The 20201-nt window shown below is 45.3% G+C and overlaps 2 protein-coding genes and 1 long non-coding RNA gene across 4 annotated transcripts; 2 read left to right on the forward strand and 1 right to left on the reverse strand.

The window, feature by feature from the left end:
* Positions 1-1352: 1352 nt before the first annotated feature.
* PPP1R3B (protein phosphatase 1 regulatory subunit 3B) lies at positions 1353-16538 on the reverse strand. Of its 2 annotated transcripts, none has more exons than XM_063816870.1 (2): positions 16449-16538; positions 1353-6772 (listed from the first exon to the last, which is right to left on the reverse strand). In XM_063816870.1, exon 2 carries the CDS (start codon positions 6745-6747, stop codon positions 5890-5892), a length of 858 nt encoding a protein of 285 aa, XP_063672940.1. In that variant the 5' UTR covers positions 6748-6772; positions 16449-16538; the 3' UTR covers positions 1353-5889. The 2 variants fall into 2 exon arrangements, with proteins under 2 accessions (XP_063672940.1, XP_009438508.3); XM_009440233.5 differs by lacking the exon at positions 16449-16538 and adding an exon at positions 15665-15773.
* Positions 6770-10516, forward strand: LOC129135637 (uncharacterized). The gene is made up of 2 exons (XR_008536609.2): positions 6770-6894; positions 10340-10516. It is a non-coding gene; the product is annotated as an uncharacterized LOC129135637 (long non-coding RNA).
* LOC134810886 (uncharacterized) lies at positions 13075-19870 on the forward strand. Its single transcript, XM_063817233.1, has 4 exons — positions 13075-13272; positions 15432-17019; positions 18522-18632; positions 19710-19870. The coding sequence occupies exons 1-2, from the start codon at positions 13075-13077 to the stop codon at positions 16194-16196; spliced, it is 963 nt and encodes a 320-aa protein (XP_063673303.1). The 3' UTR covers positions 16197-17019; positions 18522-18632; positions 19710-19870.
* The last annotated feature ends 331 nt before the right edge of the window (positions 19871-20201 follow it).

A 20201-nucleotide genomic window follows, 5' to 3' on the forward strand; every position in this document is an offset into this window, starting at 1 on the left:
GATTGCAGATGTGAGCCACTGTGCCCAGCCACCTTCCTCTCTTTACCCATAAAAAGAGAGCTCTGTGATATTTCTTCCAGCCCAGTCACTGAGGATGTGATGAAGTCCGAGCAAGTGTCTGGAATGTGATTCACTCCCGTGATTCCTGGAGAGGACACAAATAGTGTACAAGGTGCTTCTTATGAGAGTCTATATTTAGAAACCTCTTAAAAATGAACATGTTGGCTGACTCTCAAAAGCATTCAGGGCACTGCTAGAGCCCCTGGTTACCTTATTCCTACTAAACATGCTCAGGGCCCCTTCAGTAGAGCCACTGACAGGAGATGGGAGGCCGAAGAGGTCGGTGGCAGAGCTTGGATTGGAAGCCAGACTTCCTGAATTCCAGTACCTTCCAGTGGCTCTCCATGCTCACCAGAGGCGTCACCCGGAACATGTGAATGTCCTTTGTGGGGGTTGTGGGAAAAGCACCTGGCACTGCTTTGTATATGGAAGCTGAGTGGTAAATGTTCAATTGAATTACTCAGAGCTGGACATTTGCCATTCTGGAGACATTGCTCTAGAAAAGTGTTTTTCTTTTTCTTATTTTTATTCCAGACATTCCTGAGGTGTTGGTCTCACAACTTATGATTAGGTAATGATTATTAAAACCTCACTGAACCTCAAATAGACACTCACGAAAGCCAGAGTTAACGTCTCCACCCTTCCTATGTCTGTGAAGGCAAGTTGTGGGCAGAGTGTAAAAATCTGGAGAAAGTTATGTACGGAGCTCACTTTTTGCATCTACACACTAGCTGCTAAACTTTAATACACTCTGCCTTTCCACTAGAGCCACCGCCCACTTCCCCAGGGTGGCAGAGGACTTGTTGACATGGAACTTCTAGATGCAGCTTCCCACCCCACTCTGCCTGCATCTTGTCCTGAACTTTGGAAAAAAGCAGCTCTGGAAATCTCACTTAGGGTGACTCTCCGCTACCTATCAGGGGCTGTTTTGTTTTGCTGCTTAGTTTGTTTGCTCAAGCAGTTAAAAGCTATGATAGCCATTTATAGTTTTCCTGCTTTTGTTTGAATACATCTGTCTGCACTGTACTTCAACTGCAAATGACAGGGTAAGAATGCCTATGACCTAGGATCATTAAAAATGGGTGCAGAATAACACTAGCTCCTGTAGCTCTTCCCTAGCACTTACCTTCTCAGCTATGCTAAAGCAATTAACTCCTCTCTGCCTTGCACATTTAACTCAGCCATTGACTGCAAGCTTTTTCTTTGGAAACCTAAGGTCTACATGTGGAAACATATCGATTTGAAATGTTTCTCCACTTACTCTGGCTCTAAGAATAGAAGGACACTTTCAGTTTTGTTTTGTCTTCCTTTATTACATTTTTGCTTTTGAGATACAAACCAACCTCTCATACCACACAAAGAACATCCATTCTTGGGATTTTTAAAGTGCATTTCCCCTTGAACTCTGTGTACAAAAATATTTATCTTTTAAAACATGCAAAAATTTCTTGACAAGGCACTTTTAGGTATAAAATGAAGATGAGTCCTTGGTTCTACATTCACACTGAAGTAATAGTGAAACATCATCACAGCTGCACTCTCAAAGCCCTCAGAGGTCCAGCAGTCTCTAAAAACTCGTCAACAAGACTGAAAACATTCACGGCTTTACAATGTGGGTTACAGAGCTTTACAACCATGACCAGGAAAAACTGCTCGTAACAACAGCTGTCCTTCTCAGTTCCACATGTGTTGTCTCACTGCAGGAAATTAAGATAAGCTGCCAAATTGTCTTTGTGTGACCCTATAAGATCCCATCATACATGTAACTTCTTGTCTCCGATTTCAGTGAACATGTCAGGAGAGACGTGATCGGGACTCTCCCAGGACTGCATTCAGGTGAGAAATTTTAGAAGAGGAAACAAATAAAAGGCAACCAAGGTTTTCATCCCCTATCCATTGAGAGGGAAGATCCAGAAAATGGGCAGTTCCAAAAAAAGAACACTTTTTTGATTGATAAGCATATATGGCCCACTTAATGTCCATGACTACAACTAATGCTTTTTTTCAAAAAGAAAATGGTTTGAAAAGATCAAAACCACAGAGCAATCTCCTAACAGTTCCAAATTTACATCTTCTAAGAATGTATAATTTTGCCACCATTAAAATGAAATCTTAAAGGTAAATTAAATTCTCCCATTGACTCTGACATTGTTTTAATTTCTGGAGAACTGCCCAGCTTCATTATTTCTCACCAGCTCCAGTAGAATAATTTTTTAAATAAAGAAACCCACTCAAATGCTTCATGTCTTCCAATAGATACTTAAAGCTTATTTATTAAATATCTTTGTATAATCCAGCTTATTTATTGTACCCAGTTTGCAAATGCTCCTCAGGGCACTTGAGGGAATAAATAAACAAAAATGAAGTTGCTTCCCTATTCCTGGACAACTGCACCTGTGACAGGTGGCTGGTCTTTCTGGGGCAACCTGGGAAAGATTCTGGGACTCGGGGGCCACTTGTTACCATAACCAAGAGCTGTCTGAAGGCAAATCTACAAGTCAAGGTGCAGTGAAGTCTCCAAGTTAAGAAACCTGTCACCCTCTGAAATGTGTAGGCTTATCTACTGATGATGAGCTATCAAACAAGGAGAGAGAATACATCAGTGCAGCTCCCGAGGCCTTCTGAGAATTTCACGGGACAGAACTGGGCCAAAAGGAAGAAGACTGTTTGCGGCAGGAGGGTAGCAGAGGAGCGAGTGGTAAACAGAAGACAGACAGAAGGCAGTATTCTTCAGACCCCCATACATCACTGAATGACAGCCCTAATGAGGAAACTCAGGCAAGTAGAGTCTTTTATTGAAGAAGGGTCTTTGCAAGCAGGTGAGGACTTGCCTTCTGAACTGTGCGGCAGGGTGAGCATCCCAGGTGTGCTGGCTGGGGGCTTGCATCCAGCACCCCCAGCAAAAAAAGCCGGGGTGAGCTGGGAGAAAGACGGGTAGTGGGGAGGGTTTACGGCTGCTTTAGAAGAGATAGTTATCACTGAATTACCATATTTCAAATTTTGACATGGGAATGTCTTAAGATCATTATTAGATAGAATTAAACTGACTTTATTAAACAGAGTCACTTCAGGCCTTTTTCTTATGAACACAGAGTGATCCTTAGTCGGGTAACATGTCAATGACAGTGCACTCTGTGCCTTTCCTGCATTGTAGGGAGGGCACTTCTTAAGGCAAAGTAAAATTCAGGACCTGCACGAAATCAGTTTTGCTTCCATTTGAGTTCGATTTATGCTATTAATAGTTCTGATCACCAAATTTATAACATTTAAAGTAGTCTGTTACCCGATGTCTGGTATGTTTACATAAAACGTGGTTCTGCCCAGTAACAGCATAAGGTAAAAATGTGATTTCCCCTAAAATTATCATATCATGTCATCCTAGAGTGTTACCCACCTGGGAGAGGTACAAAAAACAAAGCATTAGATTTCAGGCTAAGAACAGCCAGTTTTAGGTATAAGAATTACATCGAATAGCCTTAAGAGCATTTAAAAAGTCAAGGCATCTTAAACTTCAGAAATGAAAACAAAACCAAAACAAAACAACAACAAAAACAACCTAACCCAACCACAAAACTCTAGGAGCCACGGCACTCAGTATCTGCCTGTTGGTTATGTACAAAGCCACAAATGGGAGGTCTTTTCAAATTAATCTGGAAAACCCAAGCACAAGACTCTTAGCTTGAAAAGCCTGACAACTCTGCCTCCAAATCCAGGCAACTGTGCTTCCACTCCTCTTCTTGCTTGCCTTAGGAAAACTTCACTTTAGTAAGATCAGGCAAAACAGAAAATAAAAGAGTCATTTAACCAAACTCCAAAAACAAACAAAAATAGAAAATAAAAAACCAACTTCCTACAAATATACTTGTAAAAATATATTTTTAAAGCACCCCTAAGTAAACACCAATCTTGCCCAAGAAAAATCACAGGTTTGGGGCCTATCTGATAATGATTGTCCCGGAAGTCTCTCTCTTTTTTGAGACACAGTTTCACTCTGTCGCTCAGGCTGAAATGCAGTGACATGATCTCGGCTCACTGCAACCTCCACCTCCTGGGTTCAAGTGATTCTCCTGCCTCGGCCTCCCGAGTAGCTGGATTACAGGCGCCTGCCACCACACTCAGCTAAATTTTGTAATTTTAGTAGAGACGAGGTTTTACCATGTTGGCCAGGCTGGTCTTGAACGCCTGACCTCAGGTGAGCTGCCCGCCTTGGCTTCCCAAAGTGCGGGGATTACAGGCATAAGCCACCACACTCGGCCCTAGAGGTCTCTTTTACAACAGCACTAACCAACAGACTTTAGTCCAATATGGTTAAGAACAATGAATCTCTGAAATTTCAGAGTTGGCAAACATTTAAAATAACGTATAAGAACTTGGGTGAGATTTTTCTCCCCTATCTCTTTACATACACACCATAAATAAGAACACCCAAGTCCATGTCCCTGGGTGCTGGTAAAGTGTTCTAGATAGTGTGAATCACAGTCAAGATAAAACCATCTTCTGAAGGTTTCGAGGAGATATTGGATATGCAAATCAAATGTCCTAAACACAGCAGAAAAGATGACTCTTTGGGAAAGGAGATTCAAAATTCTCTTTTTTCTTTTTGAGACGGAGTCTCGCTCTGTCGCCCAGGCTGGAATGCAGTGGTGTGATCTCGGTTCACTGCAAGCTCCGCCTCCCAGGTTCCCGCCATTCTCCTGCCTCAGCCTCCCAAGTAGCTGGGACTACAGGCGCCGGCCACCACGCCCGGCTAATTTTTTTGTATTTTTAGTAGAGACAGGGTTTCACCGTGTTAGCCAGGATGGTCTCGATCTCCTGACCTCGTGATCCACCTGCCTCGGCCTCCCAAAGTGCTGGGATTACAGGCATAAGCCACCGCGCCCGGCCCCAAAATTCTTTCATAAAGAATGAGACAAACCAGCCAAGCACGTTAAAGTCATTGAGCTTTCCGGGGAAAAATCAGATTTTTCCGGTGACTCGGGGTAAATGTGGGAACTTAGAAAGCTCCCCCTAGAAGGCAAGAGGAGAAGCTGAAAGTGTCCCCACTCTTGACTGTCCTGCCTTGTCAGAACCCTGCAATCTGTGACACCGCACAGGAGCCAGTGGGTTTTGATGACTGGTGTGTTGCTCTCTGCTGGAATATATCTGTGGGGTCAAGAAGCGGGAGGAGGAAATGCCTGTCTCAACCACTAACTAATTTGCCTTTATTATCTTTTCCTGAACGTCAGATCAATTGTGGAAGAACATAAAATGCAAAAGATGAACTTGCAGAAAACAAGAGCCAATCCCATTTCTCTTCTGCAGCTGCACTGGAAATGTGCGTCAGGTCAGTGTGTCACAGCAGAGATACACGTGGACGGGGAAGCACAGCAGCTTGCAGGAAAGGCCTGGCTGGCAGAGAGCACCCAAAGATGAACACAATGAACAGTGAGGGTCTGACGCGAGGTGGCTGGGGCTGAGTGGCTTTTGGCGACTGATGTCCCACATCTGAGTGGAGAGCAGAGGAGAGACTCCTCCAGCTTCATCAGCACTGGCATAGGCTTGATTCCCATCCATACCCTTTCCAGCACAGACGTGCACAGACTCTCGTGGCTGCCACAGTGCGAAAGCGCGCCAGCCACCACTGCTCCTTTGAGTGAGACACTGGTTGTGTAATCTGAACCTGGCTGGATTTGCTGTTTAAGAAAGAAGTGAAGAGGATCCTTTTATTTTCCCAAACGGGGCCTCATGGAAGTTCCACGTTGCTCCTCCCTGGCCTTCCATCTCCACTGCACAGTGAGCAGAGCTAGGCTTGTCTGCGGCAGCTCCGCCACGCCCTGTCACCTGCAGTCACTAGTAGTAGGGCCCTAGCTTTTCATATCCTAAGTAACTTGGCCACTCTGGAAACAGACCATAGGAACACCGAGGGCTTCCGAACTGGTCAAAGGATATTCCCAAATCCGGTCCACTGTGGGGCTTGGTCATTCCCTGGGTAGATTTTAACTCAGCCCGGATGATCCTATAGTTCTTGCCTCTGTTGCTGTCCCAGTACGTCTGTCCATTGCACTCGTAGTACACAGCAAACTCCATTCTTTCATAAGACTGAATCTTCTCGGGCAAGCTGATGTCGAAGGAGAACGTGTCCCTGTCTGAACCGGCATAAGTGTCCTTCACGTACTGACAAGGAAAGTCTGTGTAGCTCTTCCAGGTGTCGAACGTCATCCTTATTTTCACGGTCTTCTCAAATGCGAGGTTCTGAACCTTCACAGTGCCTGCAATGGCCTTGTCCTTGAGCACACAGTTCTCAAGGCAGACGTGGTCGGCCTGAAGTCGATTTCTAAAGTCTAAGTAATCTGCAGAGGGCTGGGAAAAATCCAGAACAAAGCTCTCGCTCTCTGCTGTCGTCAAGCTCACAATGTTGTCTAGGAGCTCGGTGATGTTGAATGGGATATCTAGCGGGTCATCGAATTCCGAGAACACTTTGACCATTGTCAGGGCCAGCCCCTGGTTGTCTGCGAAGGACACCCGCTTTTTCACCTTCTTCTCCTGGACAGCCGGCGCCACCATTCCACTGGCTTCATTCTTGCTGCTCAGCTGAATACAAGGCCTCAGTGGTTTGCTGGGCTTTGGTGAGATCTTAAAGGCAAACCTCTCTCGGCGCAAGGAAGGAGCCATGCAGTTGTATCTGTACTCGATGTCCACAGCCATCATGGGGCTAGATGAACAGGCTAGAACCCTGGAAAGGGAAGAGAAGAAAGAAAACAGTGGAGCAATCAGATCAGACAGATGTGTAAAGGCATCATTCCAGCAGGGACTGGCAAACAATATTTCCTTTTATCTATGCCCACATGGCTACAGGTCAGGATTAACTCTGGTGTGGTCCCGCACAACATGCGTTTGAGAGAAGATTATGTTGTCGGGGGACGAGATGCGGTGGGGGGTGCTTCAAGGTTAAAACAAACAAAAGAGTATGAAACCCACTAGTTTTAAAACTAAATGCACAGGTTTTTTGGTCAGCATTTCTTGGGGCCTTCCGTTGGCAAATGTGCCACAGAGGATAATCAAAAGGGCATATACTGTTTTAAAATTTCCCAAATCTATTTGACTAAAAAGGTGTCTTCCACAGATAGCTGTCCTGAGGGACACTATTTATTTACGTATTTTTAGAGACAGGGTGTTGCTCTGTGCCCAGGCTGGAGCGCAGTGGAATGAGCACAGCTCACTGCAGCCTCGACTTCCCAGGCTCAAATGATCCTCCCACCCCAGTCTCCCAAGTAAGTGGGACCACAGGCGCAAGTCACCATGCTTGGCTAATTTTAAAAATTTTTTGTAGAGACAGGACTCGCTATGTTGCCCAAGCTGGTCTCACACTCCTGGCTCAATCCATCCTCCTGCCTTGACCTCCCAAAGTGCTAGGATTACAGGTGTGAGCCTCTCTGCCTCTCTTTATTAATTGAGAAGTAAAAATTGTATATTCTTATGGTGTACAACAGGTTTCCATATATGTATACATTGTGGAATGGCTAAATCGAGCTATTTAACATGCATTATATCACACTTTTTTTGCAGTGAGAACACTTAAAATCCACTCTCAGCAATTTTCAAATATATAACATATCATTACCAAGTATAGGCACCATATTGTACATCAGATCTCTTGAATTTATTCCTCCCGTCTACCTGAAATTTTGTATCCTTTGGCCAAAGGATATCTCTCCAGTCCCTCTACCCTCACTTTCTGGTAGCCACCACTGTACTCTCTGTTTCTATGAGTTTGACTTTTTCAGATTCCACATATAAGTGAGATCATGCTGTATTTGTCATTCTGTGCCTGACTTATTCACTTAACATCCTCCAGGTTCATCCACGTTGGCACAAATGACAGGATTTCCTTCTTTTTTCAGGTAGAATGGTATTCCATTGTGTTTATATACCATGTTTTCTTTATTCACTCATCCAATGATGGGCACTTAGGTTGATTCCGTATCTTGGCTTAGTGAATAACACTGCAATGAACATAAGAGTACAGATAACTCTCCGATACAATGACTTCAATTCCTTTCGATATATGTCCTGCAGTGGGATTGCCGGGTCATATAGTAGTTCTAGTTGTGGTTTTTTGAGGAGCCTCCCTACTATTTTCCATAATGGCTGTACTAATTTACATTCCCACCAGCAGGAGACAAGGGTTCCCTTTTCTCCACGTCTTTGCCAATACTTATTTTCTTTGGTCTTCTTGAAAATAGCCATCCTAACGGGTGTGACGTGACATCTCATTGTGGCTTTATATTTGCTAGAATCTGATAAAAAGAAATGGATTCATCCCACAAATAGGGATTGGGTGTTTCCTATATGGCAGGCATCAAGCAAGATACTGGGATTCAATAGTGAAGATAGACACAAACCTGCTTTCATTAAGCTTATAGTAGGTTTTTAAATGTCAGGATACCATTCTTTTAAAAAGAACCAGCAGGCCTGGGCGGTGGCTCACGCCTGTAATCCCAACACTTTGGGAGGCTGGGCAGGTGGTTCATCTGAGGTCAGGAATTTAAGACCAGCCTGACCAATATGGTGAAACCCCGTCTCTACTAAAATTACAAAAATTAGCCGGGCATGGTGGCATGCACCTGTAGTCCCAGCTGCTCTGTAGGCTGAGACAGCAGAATTGCTTGAACCTGGGAGGCGGAGGTTGCAGTGTGCAGAGATCACACACTCCAGCCTGGGCCACAGAGCAAGACTCTGTCTCAAAAAAATAAAAATAAATAAAATAAAAACAACCAGCAATTTCGTATTCTTAAGCCTTTAACATAGGTGAATATTTGTTTTTTCCACAAGTAAAAAAAATGGCTCTGTAAGAATAAAAAGCAAAGAGAATCATGCTGAAAGAGGATAAATCTGAGTTAACAAAAACTATATTTTCTATAAGTAAAAACGATAAGTAAAACAAAAAAAGACTAAAGACAAACTGTGAAAATATTTTACAATAAGCATAGCAGCAGAGCTAATACCTTAATATGTAAAGTGTTCTTACAAAGCAATAATAAAGTCAAATATTCCATATAGAAAAATAAGCAAAGAACATGAATAGAAAATTCATGAAAAAAATTTTTAAAGTGACCTATACATATGCAAAATGTTCAACCTTATTATTAATTTAAGAAATTTAGATGAAAAACAATGTCTGTTTTTTATTTATTGAATTAGGAAAAAAATTGAAAAGATAATACAAGTTTTTCTTTCTTTTTTTTTTTGTTTGAGACTGGGTCTTACTCTGTCACCTAGGCTGGAGTGAAGTGGTATGAACATGGCTTATGGCAGCCTCCACCTCCTGGGCTCAAGCGGTCCTCCCACCTCAGCCTCCCGAGTAGCTAGGACCACAGGCATGAGCCACCATGTCCGGCTAATTTTTAAAAAATATTTTTTGTAGAGACGAAGTCTCACTATGTTGCTCAGACCAGTCTTGAATTCCTGGACTCAAGCAATCCCCCCACCTTAGCCTCCCAAGATGCTGGGATAGGTATGAGCCACTGTGCCCAGCCAATGCAAACATTTTCATTAGTTAAAATTGGTACAACCTTTCTAATTTTTTAATCATTTTTTATCCTAATATCACATAGAGACATTTATCCTAGGTAAAGAATTAAAAACACACAGAGATTAAGGTACTAAAATGTTCAATGCCACATTATAGGGGGAAAAAGATGACAAAATAACCTAGGTGACCATTAACAGGTACCTGGTTAAATTAAATGTACCACATCCATGTGATGTACTTTTATTTTTACTGTTATTATTTTTTCCTTTTTTGAGACAGAGTTTCACTCGTGTCACCCAGGCTGGAGTGCAATGGCACAATCTCGGTTCACTGCAACCTCCACCTCCCAGGTTCAAGTGATTCTCCTGCCTTAGCCTTTCGAGCAGCTGGGATTACAGGAGTCTGCCACCACGCCCAGCTAATTTTTGTATTTTTAGTAGAGACAGGGTTTCACCATGTTGGCCAAGCTGGTCTCAAACTCCTGACCTCAGGTGATCCACCCGCCTCGGCCTCCCAAAGTGCTGGGATTGCAGGCGGGAGCCACCATGGCCAGCCCATGTGATGTAATTTTATATCATCATTAAAGCCATTATTTTAAAAAAGATTCAAATGAAATGAAAAAAATTATTATATATTTATATTTATGTCTATATATGTATATATATATATAGAGAGAGAGAGAGAGAGAAGATAAAATTGTACGTAGAAACTAGACTTGTGGGGAAAAATGCCGTTGTCACTTCAACGACATGAGTTTGAACTTTGTAGGTCCACGTATGCTCAGATTCTCTTCTGCCTCTGCCGCCCCTGAGACAGCAAGACCAACCCCTTCTCCTCCTCTTCCTCCTCCTCAGCCTACTCAACGTGAAGAGGATGAGAATGACGACCTTTATGATGACCCACATCCACTTAATGAACAGTAAATATATTTTCTCTTTCCTATGATTTTCTTAACATTTTCTTTCCTTTAGTTTACTATAAGAATACAGTATATGTTACAGATAAAATACAAAATATGTGTTAATCGACTGTTGATGTTATTGGTAAGACTCTGGTCAACAGTAAGCTGTTAGAAGTGAAGGTTTTGGGGAGTCAAAAGTTATATGTGGATTTTTGACTGTGTGGGGGCTAGGCTCCCCTAGACTCCATGTTGTTCAAGGATCAACTGTATTATGTAAATGCAGAGAAAAAAGACTAGAGATATATATTTAAAATCAGAATACCTAGGTGACAAGATTTCAGGAATTTCTGGTATCCTGGTTTGTATTATCTTATATCTTCTAAAATAATATTGCTTCTATCATCAGAACAAAATGAACCTAAAAAAAATCCTCAAATATTTTATGATATGCCAAAAACCCATCCCATCACTACTGCCTCACTAAAGCTGAGCACTTTTTTTTTTATAAGACAGGATCTTGCTGTGTTGCCCAGGCTGGAGTGCAGTGGTGCAATCATAGCTCACTGGAACCTCAAACTCCTGGGCCCAAGCAATCCTCCCGCCTCAGCCTCCAAAGTAGCTGGAACTACAGGTGTGCACCTCCATGCCCAGCTAATTTTTCAATTTTTATAGAGGCAGGGTTTCACCATGTTGCCCAGGTTGGTCTCAAACTCCTGAGCTCAAGCAATCCTCCCGCTTCAGCCTCCCAAAATCTGAGCACTTTTTATCATTCTAATTACCATGGCAAATTTATATTTTGATTTGACAGTTTCAATGGACTAAATTAAGGAAATGAGTGACGAAACTAGGATTAAAATCTCAAGTCTGAGAATCACAGAACACAGGATCTGGATGAGTCCCCAAACCTATCTCCCCTCAACCTATCTCCCCTCCTTATGGCACAGGTGTAGGTGTGTGATGACGTGTTGGGGAGCTCACTCTCAAGCAGCCATGGCCACCCCTGAGAAGTGACAGGCAACATGCCAAGTGTCTTCTGTAAAGTGCTGGGACCAGTGGTTCAGTTCTATAAATAACCTCTCATTTTCACCTTCTGATTGTGATTAACCAAACATGTAAAGAAAAAAGGTGAACGGACGAACACATATCAGATTTGACCCCATTTTTCCAAAAGTACAGAACTTCCCTGGGATGCAAGAAACCCTTACAGATGGCCAGTCAGAGAAATACACATATTCAGAACCAAATAAAACAATAACTTATGGCCAGAATGCAGGTGCTTAAACATTCATTTTAAAGGATATCTGTCTCACTGTTTCCCCTTTAAGAAAATCAATCTAGTGAAAATTTTAAGGGCAAATTTGCTTTCAATGATCTGTTCTTATAGCCACGTAACTGTTCTGGAAAGGAAAGTTCTCACTGAATTAGGCAAGGTAGGTTTGCAGAGGTTCAACGGATTGACTAACAGGTTCAGTGTAAAAAAAAAATCCTATACTTACAAAATATCTAAATTTTAGTTACTCTTGTCCTTTGCAAAACTGTGTTGGAATTATACCCTCAGCTCTAACTGTAACACAGGTAGTGTTTTTGTTTTGTCTTATTTTTAATTTTTTTTTTTTTTCGAGATGGAGTCTTGCTCTGTTGCCCAGGCTGGAGTGCCGTGGCGCAATCTCAGCTCACTGCAACCTCTGCCATCCGGGTTCAAGCGATTCTCCTGCCTCAGCCTCCCAAGTAGCTGGGACTACTCGTGCCACCACCCCTGGGATTACAGGCGTGCACCACCACCCCCAGCTAATTTTTGTATTTTTAGTAGAGACGGGGTTTCACCGTGTCAGGCTGGTCTCGAACTCCTGACCTCATGATCTGCTCCCCTCGGCCTCCCACAGTGCTGGGATTATAGGCATGAGCCACCGTGCCCAGCCTTGTTTTTAAACAAGTACGAAAACCAAACAAGAGGCTATATCTGGCATCCCAGTGCCCCCCACTCTACCCATCCTGAAAAATCTGGGTGTGAACTGAGGGAGGAAGGGTTCCTCCTCAACTGAGTCAGCACAGGTCATCTGCAAGTTCTCTTTGCACTTCCAAGAAGCCTGCAAACCAGCCTCCTACGTGCTTTTCTGCATGTTAGAAAAAGCCTTGGAAACTCTCAAGATATTGTGGAAACAGCCAAAGCAAAAGGATCAATCAAAGAATCTACACACAGCCCACTAGAGCCAATGTCCCAAGTTCTAATCCCGCAGGCTGAAGAGACTTAGCTGAAGACCTTGGTAGAGTTTCACCGTTTCACCCCAGTGGCATAAGTTTGTCCCTGAGATCCCTTTTATCACCAAGCTGTAAGAACAAGCAGAAGTCCGGCTTGGAGAGGCCAGGCTCTAGTCAGAGCCAGAGCTAATTAAACAATGCTGCTGGCACTTGAAGGAGCCAAACTGCTATTACAAGATTCTTCCATGAAAGGCAAAAGTAAGGTTATGATGGCCCAAGAGTTACCAGCAGGACTACTACCCCAGGGACATTGCACAAGCAACCCCAGTCTAGAATCCCTTCACTTTGTGTGTCACCATAACTGCAGGTGAGGACATTAACCTGTGTGGCCTCAATCTGGGGTATGACTCGACTGTCAGTCACCTTGCCTGTCCCACAGATAGCTTCCAGATTTTATTTACCCGGTCATTCTCCAAGAATCAGCACACCAAAGTGCTGGTTTGGTGTAGGCTTTCCTGAACTGCTCAGGAACTCCCCAGCGGACTGTGACAGGGATGGCTGCCACCATGCAGAAGTACTCCTAGCAACTGAGATGTGCAAGGTAATATTAAGTTCCTGAAAATAAGGCACCTGGACAGGTGCTTCTTTTACAAATGACATGAAAATGATCGGTTCCAACACAGGAAGCACCAGGCTGCAGCCCAGCCTCCTCTCCTGACAGACTCTCTGGTTGCTCCAGCTCTGTCCTTTTCCCAGGCCAGGGAATATGAGTCACCAAAGTTGGCCAAGGGGGAAAAAAAAGAACCAGAAGTTATGGACATACATTTGAACCATGAGAGCAGGACTCAGGATCTGATACCAGTTGCAGGTAAGGAATAAGAGTGTATGAGTGCTGCTCCCAGGTAGGTATGAATTCTCAAACACTTGCTTCCATAGAGATGCCTCAGAGCTCAGGGATCAGTTTCTCTGGTGAGAGACTGGGCCATGCTTGAGGGTAGATTTCAGTGTTCATGACTAAGACAGGGCAAACCCTAACAGATCATGGAGATAGTTTTGCATAAATGCTTTCTCTGTTCCACTCATGATAACACACCTTCTCAAGACAGCTGGCCAAGGTTAGACGGCCATGGTGATAACTATAGACCTGCACAGAAAATAACCCTATGACCTTCACGGTTTCAGGCAGCTGAACTACTGACTTTCTGGCTGTACCTTTCATAGGGAGGAAATCTTTTTTGTATCAGGGCCACGACATTATCCCCTCCATTCTCTCATTCTCTCTCTCTCTCTCTCTTCTGATAAGAAAAGACAAAAAGGCCGGGCGCGGTGGCTCACGCCTGTAATCCCAGCACTTTGGGAGGCGGAGGCGGGCGGATCACGAGATCAGGAGATCGAGACCATCCTGGCGAACACGGTGAAACCCCGTCTCTACTAAAAATACAAAAAAAAAAAAAAAAAAAAAAAAAAAATTAGCCAGGCGTGGTGGCGGGCGCCCGTAGTCCCAGCTACTCGGGAGGCTGAGGCAGGAGAATGGCGCGAACCCGGAAGGCGGAGCTTGCAGTGAGCCGAGATGGCGCCACTGCACTCCAGCCTGGGCGACTGAGCGAGACTCCGTCTCAAAAAAAAAAAAAAAAAAAAGGCAAAAAAAGGCCGGGCGTGGTGGCTCACGCCTGTAATCCCAGCACTTTGGGAGACCGAAGCGGGCAGATCACGAGATCAGGAGATCGAGACCATCCTGGCTAACACGGTGAAACCCCGTCTCTACTAAAAATACAAATAAAAATTAGCTGGGCGTGGTGGCGGGCGCCTGTAGTCCCAGCTACTCGGGAGGCCGAGGCAGGAGAATGGCGTGAACCCGGGAGGCGGAGCTTACAGTGAGCCAGAGATGGCGCCACTGCACTCCAGCCTGGGCGACAGAGCGAGACTCCGTCTCAAAACAAACAAACAAAACCAAACAAACAAAAAAATCCGATGCACAAGCAAGCCACCAGGAACACTGAAAGCTGCCGAACTGCATTCAGTAAACATTCACAACCAGGTTATAATTTTCATTTTTAAAGACATGGCCATCTACCTCCCTCCAACAATTCTGTGTTCCCTTCCAAAAGGTTTCACTGATCCAGCATGAAGAGAGTGCATGTCTTTCCCCTTTGTACTCAGACCATGGGGGCCTATTCACAGCCTTAAAGCCTACTTGTACCCCTTGATCCTGTCCCCATCATCCAAAGCATCTTGGAGACTTATATTTGTGAATACAGTTGCATATTCTAGGAAAGAGGCAAGTTCAAATGACACAGCCCCTGCCGTCTAAAAACGTACGAGGGAAAACAGGGCACTAGGCTAAGAATGCCCGCACCTTGCTTTGCTCCTTGAGCTAGTCACTCAGCTGCTCTGGGCTTGAGGTCCCCTCCAAGGTCCCTGCTGGCCCTGACATTGTATGTTGCGACCCACCCCTGGTGCCGCTTCTCTTCCCACTAACTTTTTTCCCTAAATACCTCAACTGTACTTTTGTGGTAAGTCCTCCAGCTGTCTTCACTTTAGTTTTGGCTCCTGGACAACTCTGCCCAAGGAAACATTTCCTCCTCTCCTCCTCTTCCTCCCAGACCAAAGCTCTAATTGTCTCTTCTGCTGCACCCTGGGTCTCCCAGGCAGGCCCCCGCCACTCAGACCACAGGTTCCAACACCTTCCAAGTCTCCAAGTTCCCAAGTCCAGTCTTTCCTCTGTTTTCTCCTCTTTTTCAGAAAACAGTGCTCTGACAGGCCCCAAATCTTCCAGTAAGTCATTACCGGCCCCCACTCCCTCTTTTGCAGCTACTGTGCCTTCCACACCCCTTTTTCTGGATTCCAAAGAGACGCAGGAACAGGCCAGTGATCTCCAGGCTGGAGGATCCCACAAGTTACTCTCCGACCCTGTCCCCTCCGTCCAGTTTGACCAGGGCTGCACTCCGCCCCCAACCTCCCTACAAGCCTCCTTGGCCTCGCGCTGCACCCACCTTTTGGTCCGCGGAGAAGCCCCCTCCCCAGCTCGCTCGCGGCATCGGAGAGCCCGCAGGGTTGTGGCAAGGGCGACTACGTGAGCGTCGGTGTGTCCGGGAGGCAGGGCCTGGGCTGGGTTCCCGGAGATGTCGGCGGTGGGAGGAAGACGACGAGGAGGAGGAGCCCGTTATCGCACCCGGGCGGGGCCGGCAAAGGGGCAACCCCGGCCGGAGCAAGCAGCGCGACACCAGCACCCCCGCGCGGCCGCCTGGCCTCCGCCAGGCCGGGACGGGGATCGTGCTAGGTCCCGTCGCCCTCGGTGGCCTGAGAGCCTACCAAGTGTATTTCCTCGCGTTTTATAGGGAAAATAAGGCCCGGAGAGAGACGAAGCGGCTTGTCCTTAAGCTCCAAACCCCACTACCCAACTTTGGAGAAGTCTCCAGACCTCTCGGGACCCGGGGCTGGGAACTTGTGCTAGGTTCGAAGCCAGAACAACAGGTGGTAAAGGGATCAGCCGCCGCAGCCGCAGCTCCCGGGTCACGGTCGTAGCCGGGCCCAGCAGCGCGGTGGAGCACGTGGGCCCGGGAGGCGCTTCCCAGCTGCGGTCCCTGGATCGCCCTCTCCACGCTGAAGCAACAGCTCCCTGGGGCCAGCTACCTAGAGTGTTCCAGCCCCGGTGTGCCAGTGCAAGTCGCACGGTGAAAATGTAGGTGACAGGAACCCAAACAGGTCCCCGCTGCACGCCCTCGCCTTGTTGTCCCCAGCCCTTCCCTCGGACTCGAGACTTGGGGAGCTACGTACCGGGTTCAGCTCATAAGTCCCGAGGGCAGACGCGCCAGCCCGCGACAGCATCCGCACTGGGGGAACAGGGACAGCTGCCGTGACGGCAGGAGCTGGGCCCGGGCTCGGGTTCGCGCCCCCCGCGGGCGGCGAAGTCCGTCCGTGCACGAGAGCTGCGCGGTCACCTCCTCCCTCCAGCAGTCACCCGGGGACTCGAGCTCCCCGCGGCCGCGCTGCCCCCTTTAACTTTCCTGCCAGCTCTCGGGACCCCGGGGTCCATCCCAGGCCCCCTTCCACGTGAACGCCCCCCGCAGCCAATGGGCGCGCCCGGGACTCCAGCCGCCGACCAATGGGCGCGCAGCCACGGCGCTGGGGAGCATCGCTTCGCCACGTGATCGGCAGCGCGCCCGGAGTGATCCGGCTGTGGGCCAGGGTCTGGGAAGGGGGTGGTGGGTCGCCGTTTCATCAGAAGCCCGAGGACGGGCGCCAGGGGGCAACTTCCTACAGGAGGGCGTCCCGTTAGAATGACAGGGCTTTTGCAAAAGTCTGACACCCGTGGCACAGAGCGCCCCAGATATGGAGGGTTTCACAGGTAGGTATACTTCAGAAGAAATTTCCTGCCTTGAATCGGTTATAATCGCTATCTAAATCTACAGGGCCTCCGTGATGCATATTATGCACCTTGAGATCTATAGAAAATGGTCTTAGAAAAAGAAAAAAATGATGACCTTAAAGAGTTTGAATCAGAGGCTCTTCCTTTCTTCAGTTTACATGTAACTTGATCTGAACTAGCCACTTTAGGCATAAGGCTACCAGTTTTCTAATTTTAATGACCAGTAAAGTTTTAGAAAAAAATTAGAAATTGATATAGGATTGCCAACTTTTTAAACTGCCAAGAAAGACATGAAAATAAACCCTGCTGTCTTCTATTACTATCCTTTTATTTTTATTTTTTAAAGTACACTTTAATAGCAATAACAACGAAATGCAGGAAGGATGTAATGGCCAGTCTTTCCCATTGGATATATTTAGCTTTCTGAAAACTCATTATGTTGAATATGGCATTTGGGAATTTCTACTGTAAGGGATATAGGCTCAGCTTCAGTTTTACTAGGAATGCAAGCCTAAAACAGTAATCGGTGACAATAATCCAATACAAGCCTTTAGCTCTATAGAGAGCTTCCCCGGAGGGAGTCGTGGTGTCTGAAGAGTGATCATTAATCTTCTTCCTTCTTTTCTGATGGGCAGATCTGATAAGGGACCACTTGTGAAATCAGCTATTGGTAGGTGGTTGGCAAGTAGCGTTTCTGTGCAATATTCCCTCTGCCAACTTTAAACCCTCTCTTGTTAGGTGATGAGTAGGTTGAAGATTTTTAAGCCAAGTACTGGCTAAGTTTCTCAGGTGTAGTGAGCATGCTGGAGGAGTGGGCAAAGATGAAGAGCCAAGAGGTATTGCAAAACATATGCAGGCAAAGGGTAATCCGAACCACACCGGGAAAGAGTTGGGACAAGTAAATACAGCTTTGTAGCATTAAGGTTTGGAAGCATTTTTCTTGCATAGATCTAGGAAACCATGGTCAATAATTTCCCTTGGGGTTTAGATGACTTTTTCAGACCAGGAGAGAGGGGTTAAACTTAGTTGTGGTACACCACAGCCTTAGTAGGTAGGAGGGTGGCATCTATGAGTTTGAAAAGAGCAGTCTTTGCCATCAGGATAGAGCTGAGATGCAAGCTCAGAGGAGGGCTTCACCAGGAGACCCAGCAGTCCAGAGCTCCAGAACCTGAGAGCTGGACCCACCCTCAGACACGATCTTGCCTCACCCTCTCATTTTATGGCAACAAAGAGAGAAAGTGAAAATGGAAAACTTCAATGCTTAGTGCATCAGTCAATGCACACCAAGTTCTTTCTATTATATCTGGCATTGGGTTTCAGCTTTAATTTTATTTAATAACCCTCCTCCCCCAACCAAAAAAAAAAAAAAATGAAACCAGAAAACAGCAGTGGCTAAGCATAGTAAATTATTATTCTTCCACAAACTGTTCTTTCTCATGGCTATTAGTGGTAGCACTGTCCATCTTTTTCCTTGCATTTAGGCTCGTGTGTGGCTTCTTCAGTCCTCTCTTCATTCACTCATGTATTCATTTATTCAACGACATGTTACTAAGGAACCTCCTTAAGCCGGGATGCTGAACGTGGAAAAATAGGTGAAATATAATTTTACCCCTGAGAAGCTCATAGGCTAAAAAAAATATTGATTTGGGATAAATGTATGTTAACGCAAGTCTCTGTGTTAGGGGAGTTAAGAGGAAGACCTTGTGTGTTTAGCAGCAGAGTTGGGGGGAATGGGGATGACCAGAGGCTGATCCTATAGATGTGATCATTGGGATCCTGGAGGAGGAGTTAGAGTTAAAGGGTCATGTCAGGGAACATGGCAGGAATTGGCAAAGACGCAGAGTTCGGTAAGTACCCAGAGAATTTCCACTGTGCTGATTAAAAGTTAGGTCCTCTTTCTGGCTTAAATATTAAACAATGTTCCTTTATACATGTGTTCACATCAGCTTTCTGCTCATCCAGAAACTTTTAAAAAGGATTGCAAATGTTTTACCTCCTTCTCAACTTAATGCATTTTGAAAACAGCTCAAACCTAGTCCTATTCTCATCGGAGATTTTGGAAGAGAAATTTTTTTTTTTACTTCTAATTTGCTTCTCGTTGAATGAAAATGATTGCAAAATTAATCTAAATAAAAATAACCAGCCTTGGGAGTCAGAACTAAAGAAGAGAACATTCTTTTGCTTGATCAGAATAGCAAGTGGGAAAGACTGCTTCCAAACTGCCCGAGTCAATTTATATTTAGCCGAGTGGAGTTGTTTGCACCTGTCAGAGCCGCAGACGTGTTCTGGCGCATTATGTTACCTGGGGCCCCCTGCCCCTCTTTCAGATTTGACTGACATTGACTTGCAAGGTCATGTTTTATGGGGACAGGCAGAGGAATACTTGCAAAGGAACTCTATAAGCCTCTGTCTGCAGATAATGTGTCCTCAGCTTGTGAGAAGATCTTGAGTATTTTACACACCAAGCTCCTAGAGCCCATTAGGGCATTTTTTCTTACCGTTGAGGGCTTTTGAGTTCCTGAGTGAGGTTGACAAATGGATCACTTGTTTGAAAGCTATGTGACTACAGAACTGATTTTATTCTACAGCTTCATACTTTGTGCAGTGCTTTGGGTGAGCGTGATATGTTTTCTTTAATTTGTGTTGTTTATTCTTTTTTATGATTACAGTTGACTCTTGAACAATGTGGGGGCTTGGGGCACCAACCCCCTGTGCAGTTGAAAATCGACATATAACTTTGACTCGCCAAAAACTTCACTACAATAGCCTGCTGTCAACCTGAAGTCTTACCAATAACATCAACAGTCAATTAAACATATTATGTATGTTATATGTATTCTATGCTGTAGTTTTACAATAAAGTAAGCTGGAGAAAAGAAAATCTTAAGGAAATCATAAGGAAGAGAAAATATGTTGGCTAGGTATGGTGGCTCATGCCTATAATCCCAGCACTTTGGGATGCCCAAAGTGGGCAGATTCATTGAGCCCAGGAGTTCAAGACCAGCCTGGACAACATGGTGAAACCCTGTATCTACAAAAAATACAAAAATTAGCCAGGCATGGTGGTACACACCTGTAATCCCAGCTACTCAGGAGGCTGAGGTAGGAGGATCATGTGAGCCTGGAGAGGTCAAGGCTGCAGTGAGCTGTGATGGCACCAC

This window comes from Pan troglodytes, chromosome 7, assembly GCF_028858775.2.
Source record: "Pan troglodytes isolate AG18354 chromosome 7, NHGRI_mPanTro3-v2.0_pri, whole genome shotgun sequence".
Taxonomy (NCBI): domain Eukaryota; kingdom Metazoa; phylum Chordata; class Mammalia; order Primates; family Hominidae; genus Pan; species Pan troglodytes.

Coding starts and splice junctions, on each gene's coding strand:
- PPP1R3B (XM_063816870.1), bottom strand. CDS start 6,747: ATGATGGCTGTGGACATCGAGTACAGATACAACTGCATGGCTCCTTCC.
- LOC134810886 (XM_063817233.1), top strand. CDS start 13,075: ATGACTCGACTGTCAGTCACCTTGCCTGTCCCACAGATAGCTTCCAGA. Junction 13,273..15,431: donor TAGCAACTGAGATGTGCAAG/GTAATATTAAGT, acceptor GTGCTCTGACAG/GCCCCAAATCTTCCAGTAAG.